General features: G+C 38.7%; 1 protein-coding gene across 3 annotated transcripts in view; it reads right to left on the bottom strand.

Annotated features, from left to right (window-relative positions):
• Positions 1 to 9,357: 9,357 nt before the first annotated feature.
• The window catches only part of FAR2 (fatty acyl-CoA reductase 2), a 149,118-nt gene continuing 144,327 nt past the window's right edge, over positions 9,358 to 14,148 (bottom strand). For 2 of the 3 annotated variants that reach the window (XM_082771171.1, XM_082771173.1), the window contains one exon: positions 9,358 to 12,624. In XM_082771171.1, coding sequence (XP_082627297.1) covers positions 12,310 to 12,624 — 315 coding nt within the window. In that variant the 3' untranslated portion in view covers positions 9,358 to 12,309. The remainder of the gene's footprint in view (positions 12,625 to 14,148) is intronic. The other variant, XM_082771172.1, reaches the window with a different exon arrangement.

The raw sequence follows: 14,148 nt of genomic DNA, 5'->3' as shown, positions 1-14,148 counted from the left end.
TGACAAATGACAATGCAAAGGACAAGCATTGTAACTAGCAAGGTATTTGTCACATGCCTTAAATTTCTTGTCTGTTCTCTGATGACATTTACTGGTCTAAAAATAGACAAAACCTCTTCCTACAAACCTTTTTTTGCTCCTTTTACTGGCATTTCTACCAGCCGTTACTTCTCTAACCAGTTTTTATACATTAAATCCAATTAAATGTACTGCACTTTGGCACCAGCCAGTAATTCTCAAGGGATTATGCTCTCCTGGAGTGGTTATGAGTCTAGCAGCTCATTTAGAGAGGAGGAGATTGCAGTGACAAGTTAATCAGAACAGCAGCAGGTCACAAGCTGAGGTGGGAAATTCTGACAAAAGCCCTCCAAAAAGTGTTCTGCATACCGTGTTTAAGGAAAATTGCAGAAGGGTGGATTTTGTTTTGTGCTGTTTTTAAATGTTACTTTCTGACCTGACCCAGTGTGGAGTTTTATGCAAACTAATCTCTGTGTACATTGACTTTCACTCGTGTCTGTGTGCCTGAAATCTCAATCTGTGGACATTCAACTATAATTTTATTTTTTTTTTGCTCCCTCCTCTACCTCAGTGGGACCTAAATACATATAAAATTACAGAATATCCTGAGTTGGAAGGGACCCACAAGGATCATCAAGTCAAACTCCTGAATCCATGCAGGACTACCTAAAAATCAAGCACTTAACAGTGTTGTCTAATCTTCTTGAATTCTGGCAGGCTCAGTGTGGTGACCACTGCCCTGGGGAGCCTGTCCCAGTACCTGACCACCCTCTGGGTGCAGAACCTTTCCCTAACCCCCAGCTGGACCGTCCCCTGTCCCAGCTCCATGCCGTTCCCTCGGGTCCTGTCGCTGTCCCCAGACAGCAGAGCTCAGCACCTGCCCCTCTGCTCCCCTCGTGAGGGAGCTGCAGGCCACCATGAGGCCTCTCCTCAGCCTGCTCTGCTCTGGGCTGAACAAACCAAAGGACTTCAGCTGCTCCTCATACATCTTCCCTCCTAGACACCACCTTAGCAGCCCTCCTTTGGATACTCTCTAACAGTTTTATGTCCTTCTTATAATGTGGTGCCCCAAACTTCACACAGTATTCAAGGTGAGGTGGCAGCATTGCAGAGCACAGCGGAACAATCACTTCCCTCTACTAGCTAGCAATGCTGTGCCTGAGGTCCTCCAGGATACTCTTGGCCCTTTTGGCTGCCAGGGCACACTGTTGACTCATATTCAGCTTGCTATCAACCAAAACCGCCAGATCCCTTTCCACAAGGCTGATCTCCAACCTCTCATCCCCAAGTCGGTGCATGTAGATAGGGTTGCCCCTTCCCAGGTGCAGAATCCAGCACTTGCTCTTGTTAAAATTCACATGGTTGGTGATTGCCCAGTCCTCTAATTTGTCAAGATCTCTCTTCAAGGCCTCTCCACCCTCAAGGAAGTCAATAGCTCCTCCTAATTTAGTGTCATCAGCAAATTTACCTCACATACGCAGACAAGGCCAGTAGGTAGAGATGCAGAATAATGGCATGAAAGTGATTTGTTTTGTTTCTTTTCCCTGCTCTGTTTATGTTTAGGCAAGCTAGAAAAATCACTACTAGGTGGCTTTTCAAAAACATCTTCAAAGATTTTTACTTTGACACTGTCTTAGATAATCTTCATTCTGAGTTATTTTTATAGAAGATACATTTCTCTGGTGTTCATGTTTGGCATCTGGGTCTGAGTGAAGCTCATGTAATTAGCAATGTATTTTGTGCTGTTACCCTGGATGGAGCAAGTCAGCTCTTGAAGGAAGCTACAAGAATTCATACCATCAAGTCAATCCTGGCAAGAGAACTAGATCAGCATGTGCTCTTCTTGTGGCTGTGAATGGGACATGGGTTATTTCATTGTTTCCTTTGTTTTGGTATCCCATTAGGTAGCGTGAATGCTGGAGTCCAGAATCCTGCTTTATCAGTGTGCCATAAAACTTTCCAGAGTCCAATAGCCCTGATTCAGGCAGTTGTTATGAAGTGGGACCTGTGGAGTCCATTCTTAATGAGTAGCAGTAACTTCTGATTGTCCTTAGTTGAGGGAGATGGGAATGATTGGCTAGGATCCCTTCATTTGAGATCTGGAAATATTTTGTCATATAAGCTAAACTGCATAGCTAAAGATTTGTTCTCCTACATAACATCACAGAATCACAGAATTGAACGGGTTGGAAGGAACCTCGAAAGATCATCAGGTCCAACCCTCCTGCCAAAGCAGGTTCCTTAGAGCAGGCTGCCCTCTCTCCCTTTCTGTTTTATCTCTTTTAGAAAATAAATAGTAATACTATTTTCCTAGTTTATTTAATTGATTATTTGATTTGATAATACTGTGTCGTCAGAATGTCAGAAGAAAAGCTTTAAATATTGAAGCCTGCATTTTGACCTTTAAGTCTTTATTCTTAATGAATTTGAACTTTCTTGCAGATGACTTTAATTCACTGATGTATCTTAATGGAAAATTGATTTTTTTTTCTCCCTAAAGATCACATTTACATAAAAGAAAAAAAAAAAAAGATATTTTAAGGAAAGATTTGCTAACAAAATGAAAATGAGGCCTTGTATATATGCCCTATGTTTCACAATTTGAAATCATTTTCATTAAGGAAAGGCACACGATAATGCTATGACTTTCTCACATTAAAATCTATGCTATATTGCAAGGAAGTAGGAAATTGTTACTAGACCATATCTGTTCTTGCTTTACAGAAGACCAACATTATCAGGAGCATCCTCTGTCCTTGATTTTCAAAACTAATAGGGCTGAAAGACTTATCTTCTATTTGTGTTCCAAAAACAAATACAAACAATAAAAAAATAAAGTAAAACAAAACAAAACAAAACTCTCCACCAATATAACACAAACCCAAACAACAACAAACCAACCAAATTAACCCTCAACATTTTTTATTTTTTTTCCCATGGGACTAGAAAACACAGTATATATATTTCAAAACCTAGAGCAAGACTAGGAATATAGTGTTCTCTTGAAAGCATGTCATTCCAAAGTCAATACCACTATAAATCAAAGCCACTAAAAGTCTCCTTAACTTGAGAAGAACAACGACAAATTGTTTCTGTCTAATTTGAATAGCACAGATCAGGTTTTGTTTTTCGTGCTAAATTCTGGTCGACAAGATTGGAATAAGGTTATGGTGGCCATAGCAGCATCAGGAAGCTGCTGCAAAGCCACTCTTTTTATCTGGAGTTCTATGCAAACAGGGTTGGCTCCACTCTTCTTTCTCTGTTTGCCTCTGCTTTTGTTTTAATCTACATCAAATAGCTATGTACCATCAACTGGATATTCTAGGAGCTGAGAAGTGTCATGCTCAGCCCTCTTTCTTCTCTCACAATCCCTTAATAGTGAGGCTTGGAAGAGCTAGTTTTCTTATAAGCTTGAACCACAGGGCCTTGCTGGACTGACCCTCTTCTGTTTCTTCTTCCTTTCTGATACAGAAGATGTTCTTATAATAAAGGAATTATATCAAAATGTTTAGAGATGTGTGTAAACAGATTATGAAGAGAGAGTACACTCAGGAGCTGCACGACCTTCCAAAGAATGTGAACGATGTGAAGCTGGGATAGCAGAAGTATTGTTGAGGTTGGGGAAAACAGAAAAACAGCCAAACTGGTCTTGGCAAAGACGTGCTTTTCAGAAATGTAACAGCATGGATTTGGTCCTAGTGTCATGATCGGTCAAGTACCCTTAACAGCAGCATTGGATTATACCTGAAGAATTTGCAGAACCCACAGTTTATATACATGCATATGGACATGCACATGCACATGCACATGCACAGACAAATATGTGTGTATGAATTGATGTATATCTATGTGCAAGTACACATGCAAACACACAGAGATGTTTTTATATTTATTTAGACTGTGTTGTTGAGAAGACACTAATATCTGTATTTGTCAGCACACTATGTGTTCCACAAGACAACTTCTACCACAGTGTTTAAAAGAAATAGACCAATTGATGATGAGCAACAGACTGCTTGCATGATTGTCTGTTTATATGGTGGGAAGAAATTCTCATTCATAATTAGTCATATGTGCCAAATACCACCTCAGCTTTCCTTTTTTTTTTTTTTTTTTCAGTCAGTCCAGTTCTTTCTTGGTTTGATTTTATCTAGGTATTCATAGTTATTAAAGAAAAAATAAATAAATTAAAAAAAAAAAAAAAAACTAGTCATGGGAAAATCTGAAGGAAAATGTGTTTGTGCTTTGGTGAAATGAGACTATCATGACAACTTCCTATAATAAATACAGTTGTTGGAAAGGCGATAGTGAGATTATTTCTAATTCTTGAAAAAATATTTTATCAATAATACTTGGAGAAACTATTTTATAGTGTGCTTTTTGGTAACCAGTGCTTTTGAAAACTTAACAATTTATACGTTTTTAATTTTATGAAAATGAAATGTTTTTTTCCTGACTAGTGTTGGAAAATGAAAAATAATCCATTAGTCCATCCACCTCTACCACCTCCAAGTCTGGGCCACCATAACCCTCTTGGAATTTAATAACAGAAATTGTTGAAAGACATTTTAACTTCCAGCTTTCAAAATAATATCTGAAATAGACACTAAAGTTTTGATCACTAAGTAAATGTGATTTTAAAAAGAAATGGTTTACCTTTGAACTGAAATTCAGCTCTGGCTATTTTTTCTGTTAAATTAGTTTTGCATTACATTCATTGTCATTGTGTAGCATGTCACTATTTACAGTATGCTTGCACCTTGCTACCCTCCTGTTGTACTTACTTGTAATGGCAGTCAATATTAAAACACCACTGTTCTTCTTCCCCCCCCCAAAAAAAAATTAAAAACTACTAACAATTATAAGGAAATCAGCCCTCTTTCCCTGATTTCCAACACTCCGTGTGTGTGTGTGTGTCTAAATGCATTCATATGTTCCTTCATGAATACATAAATGTCAAATGTTTTGACCAGTCCTGCCTTAAGACACAGGTATAATAGATGTATTATTATACACATATGTATGTAAGAATATATACACGTATATATTTCTGAGTAAAAGGTTCTTAAAAATGAGATTGTTGCAAGGAAGTGCAGTCACTGATTAACATGGGAGTGGTGAACCACAGAAAAATAACATTTTGTTCTCAGTGCTGAGGTTGACTGATTCTGCTGTGCTTCTGCTGAGCCCTGGAAGAAGGTCAGATTTTCCTATGATGAATCTTCCTGAAGTGTTGGGGAACAGATCAAGATGCAGTAGGACAGCTAAAGGAGATGTGTATGGAACTGGTGTTAGCTTGTGCTGTGCATACATGTATACATTTAAAAACACAATTGCCGCAGCAGCTAAGGGAATGGAAATGTATTGATTTCAGGCTCTTCCAAAGCAGGTAGATGGAAACATTTACTAGACTAAAACCTTAAGCACAGTTTTGTTATTGTTGTTGTGTTTTTTGTTTGTTTGTTTTTCTTTTCTGAAGGTTTCATAGCAGAGACCTCTGAGGGACATGGCATTCTCTTTATCTATAAACATACTGACAGAGTTTCTGACCTCAAACCTTGAGACAGGATATAGAATTATAGAATCATAAAGGTTGTAAAAGACCTCCAAGATCATCTGGTCCAACCATCCCCCTACTATCAATATCACCCACTAAACCATGTCCCTAAGCACCATGTGCAACCTTTTCTTAAACACCCCCATGGACGGCAACTTTACCACCTCCCTGGGCAACACTTTTCAATGCCTGACTACTCCTTCTGAGAAGAAACGTCTCCTAATTTCCAAACTAAACCTCCCCTGGCTCAACTTGAGGCCATTCCCTCTAGTCCTATTGCTGGTTATCTGCGAGAAGAGGCAGATCTCCAGCTCACCATAACTCCCTTTCAGATAGGGTCTCCCCTGAGCCTCCTCTTCTCCAGACTAAACAACCTTAGTTCCCTCAGCCACAGGGAATTCCGCTCTGCTGGATCATGTTCAGTTGAGCATTGACCAACACCCCCAGATCCTTTTCCTCTGCACAGCTTTCCAGCCACTCCCGCCCCCCCCCCCCCCCCCCCCCCCCCCCAGGTCTGTAGCACTGCATGGGGTTGTTGTGGCCAAAGTGCAGGACCTGGCACTTAGCCATGTTGAACCTCATCCCATTGGCCTCTGCCCATTGATCCATTCTGTTCAGGTCCCTCTGCAGGGCCTTCCTACCCTCTGGCAGATCAACACTTCACCCAACTTGGTGTCATCAACTTGGTGTCATCTGAACACTTACTGAGGGTGCAGTCAATTTTCTCACCCAAATCATCAATAAAGATGTTAAAGAGAATTGTCTCCAGCAACCACCCCTGGGAAAACGCCACTCATGACCAGTGGCCAGCTGGATTTAACTTCATAAACTACCATTTCCTTTGGTAGCTGGAGAATTTTGGCTATTGAAGTTGCCAACCATGAAGATTTTTTTCAGAAAGAAATACTTTTTTTTTTTTTTTTTTTTTTTTCCAGAACAGGAAAGAGTAAGAACTTTTTTCAAACAGTTCTGAACATACATGTACAGCTAAATAGCTCTAAACAGCTCTAAATAAACAAAACAACTTTCTAGCTACTCCTGCTAGAAATCACCTTGTCAAGGTGGTTTCCTTATCTATCTTACTGTGCCATTGCTTCTAAAACAGCCTTGAAGACATTTTGAAGTACACTCAAGTATTTGTCTGAGTGTATGAATGGTTTTGGCAATCCCCAAAACTGGTAGATTAAGAGTTTGCTCAACAGCCTGAAGTAGTATGTACACTTTTTGGAAATGCCTATAAAGTAATATTAAAGAAAAAGCATACTGTATTTCTATAGACTTTTAAACCTTACAAATGATGTTAACACCAAATGTAAAATAAAGCCCTTACCTTGTAAAGCTAAGAATTTGGGGAATATTCTCAGATGGAAATAGTAAATTGTTCCAGATATTGTTTGGGTTGTTACCAATTTTTCCTTGCTGAAGACCTGTCCCTACCACCTTCTGTAGGGCACGTAGCTGAGATGCTCCTGTCCTGGTTATGAGTGTCTGAATTAAAGTCTCACCATCATTACTTTTAAAAGCTGGGATTTTTCCTTTGCTTATTTCCTATCCTGGCCTGTGCAGGAGGTTCTCATGCTGGCAGCTTCTTGTAGGTGTAGGTGGCGATGTGATTCCACAGAGGATGGGACCCAGGCAGCAGCATGGTATAAATCTGGTACAGATCTGGCTCAGATGCAGCCTGTGCTTAACTGCGATGGCCAGCAAGTAACCAGCTCCTTTAGCAACTAACATAAACTGATGCAAAATAACCACAGTTTTAAAATATTTTGTTTTATTAAATGTTTAAAATAACATAAACATCATAGTAACAATTTTATGGCTGAGGTTCTCACAATTTTTGAATTTAACATTTTATCTGATTTGAGAGCTCAAAAGATTACACCTTTACATTAGAAACTGTAAGTAAGATTCATAACAGTAAGTTGTCTCATAGCTAACAAGAGAATAGAAATATTAGATAGAACCATATAAACTTTGGACAGAGTGAGAATATTTTACTATAAACTAGGGTTTGCCAAGATTATTTAAGAACAAGTAACCTTTTATAGGCAGTTTCATGTTAATCTGAACAAAACTCAATTCACAGTTGACTTTTTAGCAACAGAGAAGAGCCAGATAGCACTTAAAAATAGAAAGAAGTGTATTTGGGGAATAATTAAGTTGACTCAAGTAAGTCTATATCACCTTCATACCAATAGTTAGCACCATATAATGGGATATTCACCATTTTAACTTATGGGGAATGTACAGTATATTACTTACTCTGAACTAGAATAAAGGGTCCAATTGTAACAAAAATTCACCCTTGCTTTCTGCAGTAGAATATCAATTCTGGAAGAGCAACAGCATGCTTTCAACCATGAAGCTGTAGCTTATTTACAAACAAAAAGATTGCCCCCCCTCCCTCTTTTCCCAGTTGCTTATTCATGATAATGATTTGATTATTTAATAGTACTACAGGTTTGGTTTCCTTTACATTGGAAACTAGGATAGGTTTTATCACTTCATCTTAAACTGAATTAGAAAAGGGCATACCAAACGAGCACAGCCGGCATTTCAATATGAGCTCCACTATTTTACACTCTCTGTATGTTGAATGAGAAGAGTAGTGCAGGAAGATGTAAATACATGTACACCCACAGACAACTATGTTTTCGTGTAAAAAAATGTAAAATAAGGAATCTCTTGAGGAGGTGGGTAATGTGCCAAGAACCAGTATAATACTGGCATGTCTGTTACTCAAGAATTCTTTTTACCAAGAAAGAATTGTGTTTTTCTTAACAAAGTTACTGAAGTGTCGGGAGGGGGTGAGAAATTTTATTTTTTATAACAGACATGCTGGAAATAAGCAGCCTTGGTTGTCAGTCAAATAGCTGTTTAAACTCCGATTAATTTTAGGGATTTTTTTTTGTTGTTACAACGATTTAATAAAAAAAAAAAAAAGCAACACTTCTTAATTGCAAGCTTATGCTCATTGCTCTTTGACAATGAAATGCTATTCAGTGTTTCATTGCTTTCACACAGCACTTCATAGCTATAGCCTACAGACTAGCATGTGTGTGCATGGTATTAACAAAACATTAATACACTGGATTCAGCAGTAGTCCTTGTTATTTTTGTAGCAGCACTGCAGGCTTCCAACACTATGAGCACGTAACTACAATGCAAGTTCATAGGGTACAAAAACGATAGATGATAATCTCATTATACAGTCTTGTGGCAGATATTTTCTTTTATGGTTCTGCAGAATGACTGTCAATACTGTTCTTTATGCTGCCTATTGCTTGTTGGGGGAAGGACAGGGGAGCCTTTTAATTCATCCATCTTAATAGAAGAAACCAAACTGATGACAAAATGCTGATGGAGCTCTTCCCCTGCCCCTTGGGAGGCAACCGTGGGCTATCTATAATATCTCTAGCCTTCAACCATGAATAGTATTCACTCCTGAATTTTTCATGTTAATTTGTCAGTACCTCTGATCTAACTTAATAAATCTATTTTGCTTTTCTATTGCAAAAAGGTTGTGAGTATAAATGAGAGATGGAATATGAGAAAAAAAAAAAAAAAAAGTATCTGCAACTCGGCATTTTCTTTTAGATATCTTCCCCAAGATTTGGATTTCTTCAGAGCACATACAAATACACTGAGAAACACAAATTAAAAATGTCAAAGGTAAGTTACAACTTGAGGTGAGAACCAGTTGTTATGCCAGGTCCAACTTTCCATTATTACTGTCAGAACTGGCAGCCAAATGCCATTGCCATGTGTCAGTTTCTGCATTGTCTTTTTTTCCTTTTTTTTTTTTTTTTTTTTTGTGTCTGCTTTGCTTCAGACAATCACCTGAAAATATATCAAGCCACAAGAGAAAAGATTCAAACTTCACTGCATGTTATGTCTGTGTTGAAACAAGCTGAAAGCTTAATCTCCCCCATAGGCAAGGCTAGAGCTCTGCAGCCAGCTGCTGGCAATGGTGTGTGGCTACAAAAGATCTCCAGAACAGCATACACCATCTGCAGTATCTATGTTTCTGCAACATTCCAAGCAGTGCCTGCTGTTTTTCAGGGATGAGTAGTAGCTTTGCTGTGGCTGTTACCTTCAGCAAAATGCTGAACTGCTTTAGAATGTGATACCACTACTGTCTAAGTGAATCCCAAAGTGTCTTTCTGCACATACAGAAGACAGGTCCGGATATGTTCAGAATAAGATACTTCAGACTTGCTGGGACAATACAGCCTGTGCAAATAACTGTGAATGCCTGCAAGCATATTTGAGGGATGCATGGAGTGACTAGCATTGGTGAAGGGAAGGCAGAAAACTTCACTCATAGCCCAACAATAGTAGGTCTGCTCTACATCAGTCAAGTGTTGTGGGTAGGTGTAGCAGGCCTGCAGTATTTGACTTTTCTGTGACACTGAGCGGTTTTGTCTTATCATGTGGACAGCTTAAGACATATGATCCCCTTAGCTGTTGTTTCTCTTTGCACATAAGTCTGGCACTTAAAAGACTTCTTGGATATGAGATAGCTTTTTTTTTTTTTTTTTTTTTTTTTTTTTTTTTTTTTTTAATGAAGCTTTTTCAAAATAGTCTGCAGCTTTCTTTTGTTTTTAAGCCTTTCACATAAGAAGTCTGGAAGCCGGCAGATGACCTGATTATTTATTTGAGGGAATGCAGTCTTTTTAGAGGCATCCCTATGATGACCTGCTTTGTGCTGTTAAGGTAGCCACAGTCTCTGCATAGCCCAGTTAGTCAAGGATAATGCAGCTGACCTTCACCATACGCACTGCTAAAGTCAGTGTAAAAGAAATATCTGAGCACCAGCACTGAAACCTGTACCTCCTAGTTTCCCAGGCAGTGACACATCACATTAGTGCAATGCACAGCATGCACTGCTCACTTTCTGGCATTGGAAAGCATATAGCTAACAACCAGTACAGTTTAATTTTGAAAATATGTTTTCAAGTCAAGAGCTTACAAAAATTGCATCTTTATAAAATGGGTGCTTGACTTAATTGAACACAGATCGGAAGTAATGTGTGACATAGGGGCCTTTGCTAGGGATCCTGCCATTTTGGACACCGTGCTTCTGGTCAAGGTCTGCTACAGGCATCATTTAGTAATGGTTTAAAACTAGACCTCTGGGGCATACAAGGGAAGATTAATTCCTTGAAACTTTAGAAAGACTTCTGAATCAGCTTGGATGCACAAGTAAATATATACACTGTCATCACAACTTGCTCTTGCCTTCACTGCCAAAACCAAGTACAACTTTTAAAGAATGCCAGCTTTGTAGATGCTATTCTCAGTTCTCAAGACAGCACTGTCTTTTTTTTTTTTTTTGTGATAAAGCGTTCAGACAGCTAGTATGACACAAGACTAGACAAACTGGATGTTGCAATTGTTTCAAAAACTAGCTGTTTTAAAGTCTCATAATCTTAAAGTGCTTATTCAGTGTAATCTGAATAAAATATATTCCAATATTACATTTTACTTTGAAAATCTGATAGCATGAAAAAAATTGTTGCACTAAGTGTAATTGCACCAGCTACTTTGAAGAAACTTCTTTCTCTTTCTCCCTCCTCTTCCAGAGGAATCTATATTTTACTAGGTAAAACAAATATCTCCAATAGCCTTGAGCTTTAGGAAGATCCCTGGATTCCTTTCTAAAATGTAAAGTAGGACAAAATATTACCTTCATATTGCATAACTGTTTTTATTCAAAAGTCAATAAAACCTCTCTTAACTTCAAAAAAAAAACAAAAACACAAGTTTTAGACTCTAGTTCCTCATGACAAGTGGTAGCAGAATTGGCCTGATAGGATTCCCTCAATACATACCTGTATACTTTCTTTTGCCTGTGCAAGTGCTCAACTGCAAAGTTATTTTGCTGTAATGAAATCTTGAAGGACAGTATCAGGCTGTTTTTGAACTACAAGCAGATAAATGGAAGGGGGAAAAGGACTCACTCAAAAATAGTAACAAGTTTATGATTTTTTTTTCTTCAATCTTGTAGGAAGTCTTCTTTTCATCCTTTGAGTAAATAGAGCATTTTACAAGACAAAGAAATGTTCCAAGCAAAAGTGATAAATGCAAGATCAGGGCTGTTTGGTAGAAGATGATCTGTAATCTTAACCAAAGAGAGAAAAAAATGCCTTTCTGTAAGAAAACAGTTTGTGAGTGAGAACAGTTAACACAGGTATATGAATGCTATGTGTGTCTTCAGTTATGGCTTGAAAGTATCAGTCCTCAGTAGCAATATAATTCAAGATCTGAAAGCTGTTCATTGTGTTCACTGGCCTAATGTAACTGATTTTTCCCCCTTTATGTTTTGAAAAATTGAAAATGTAAAATCATGATTTTCAATAAAATACAATTTCACTGAATGAGAATGAAGAAATAAATAGCTTCTTTATGAAGACCTCTCACAGGTTAATTTCCTTTAGCCTCTTTATGAAGACCTCTCACAGGTTAATTTCCTTGACTGGTTCTTCTCTGATGGCATCCCTTTCTTCTAAGGTTCTAAGCTTTAAATTTGCTTCCTTTAAAAAGGAAGATTGAATTAAGATAGCCTAGATAGTACATGGGAAGACTGTAACTTTGGTTAATCCTTACTCTTGCACATTGGGCTCTGGATGAAAGGTTCCAGCTTGATCTGTTCCTAAAGCTTTATGGCTTTAAAAATTGGTAAGGTCCTATGGAAGAAAGACCACCATGTATTAAAGCATTAGTTAAAATTAAAAAGGTGAACACGTAACTGTGCACAATAAATGCAGGCTGCAATTAGAAGAAGTGGATTTTTCTGCTACTTTCAGACCCCGATGCCCATAGTTGCTGATTAGAAGGGATGGAGGTCCTTCTGGAAGAGGCTGGTTGCTGATGGATGGCTTCAGTGCCTGAGGGTGCTGGATGCCCTGAAGTAGGAAAGGAACTTGTAGCAGAGGCTCACCACAAAGTACCAGATGTTTCGAGCCATCTGTGACCTTGCAATGAAAATGCGCCAGATGATCACAAGGAGGGTGGTGTTGAATGCATATCGGATATTCCTCAGTCTGAGAAAAGAGAGAGACATATTACGGAGGAAGACAAAAGCAACAAAAACTTTAACAGCTTACTTCATTTGCTACAGATAATTTTCTAAGAAATCTTGTTTATAAGTGGCTCTTGGGCTTTTTACCTCTACTATTTTAGTAAAAATACTGTGTCTAAGATGTCTCTACCAACCACCAAGACTGTGTTGAAGTTACGATGTAGTGCCTAGTTAATATAATAGATGGAATATCTGTACTGTTAAGACTCTCTTGCTCCATGAACTCTACTTTCAGACCAGAATAGATACTGAAGTCATGCTGAGAGTTTTTTTGTTTTGTTTTGTTTTTTCATGATAGTGTAGTCCAATACCTTCTGCTTTGATTTGGTGTATCAGTTATTTTTGACTATGTAGGATTGGTGACAAACTGGAGGAATTTTACAGCTGATAAATGAGATTCTCTTATTTGTATGAAACCTTGCATTTAATGCTGGGAAATTATTCAGTAATCATAAAGGTCTTCACTTTTGCAGTACTGCAGCACTGTTGATTAGTTGTATTTTTGTTTGTTTTCATGTGTTGTTTTTTTTTACACCATATATTTAAACTGAATTACTGGCTCTTTAAGATGCTAGTTATATTGTCCTCTGTGTCAGTCCAAAGGGACCTAGACAGACTTGTGAGAGGGCCTATGCAAACATGAATTTCAACAAGGCCTAGTGCAAGGTCCTACACCTAGGTCAGGGTAATTCCAACCACAAATGCAGGCTGGGTGGTGAATGGAGCCCTGAGGTGAAGGACTTAGGGATATTTGTTGATGAAAAACGCAACATGAGTTGGAAATGTATACTTGCAGCCCAAAAAGCCAACCATATCCTGGGCTGCATCAAAACAAGTGTAGCTAGCAGGTCAAGGGAGGTGATTCTCCCCTCGTACTCTGCTGTATCCTGTGAAGTCAGGGTGAGAGTTGGGTTTGTTTAGCCTGGAGAAGAAAAGGCTCCAGGGAGACCATATAGTGGTCTTCCAGTACACAAAGGGAGCCTACAAGAAAGGTGGAGAGAGACTGTTTATCAGGGTAGTGATAGGACAAAGGGGAAATTTTAAACCAAAGAAAAGTTTTGATTAGATATTAGGAGGAAATTTTTACTATGAGGGTGGTGAGGCACTGGCACAGGTTTCCCAGAGAAGCTGTGGATGCCCCATCCCTGGAATTATTCAAGGTTGGATGGGGCTTTGAGCAACCTGGTCTAGTAGGAGGTGTCCCTGTCCATGGCGGGGGGGGTGGAAATAGGTGGTCTTTAAGGTCCCTTCCAACCCAAGCCATTCTATGATTCCTTGCTCTGGCAACAAGATGTTTTCTACTTCTAGTATTTTCAGTGCACAAGAATGGTTTTCTCAAAGGAAAAAACAAAACTCCAAGAGAGCTGTGCTCATTTTGCCTACATTCCTCAGTAAAAGGACTAGAGAAGATAGGAAGAGCTTTAACTGAAAAGGAGGAGGACAATCTCATTTAGAAGCTCATAAAACTTTCACCAGGGCCTCAAAT

Source organism: Aythya marila, assembly GCF_965140915.1.
Source record: "Aythya marila genome assembly, chromosome: 1".
Taxonomy (NCBI): domain Eukaryota; kingdom Metazoa; phylum Chordata; class Aves; order Anseriformes; family Anatidae; genus Aythya; species Aythya marila.
This window is presented reverse-complemented; position numbering and strand designations above follow the sequence as displayed.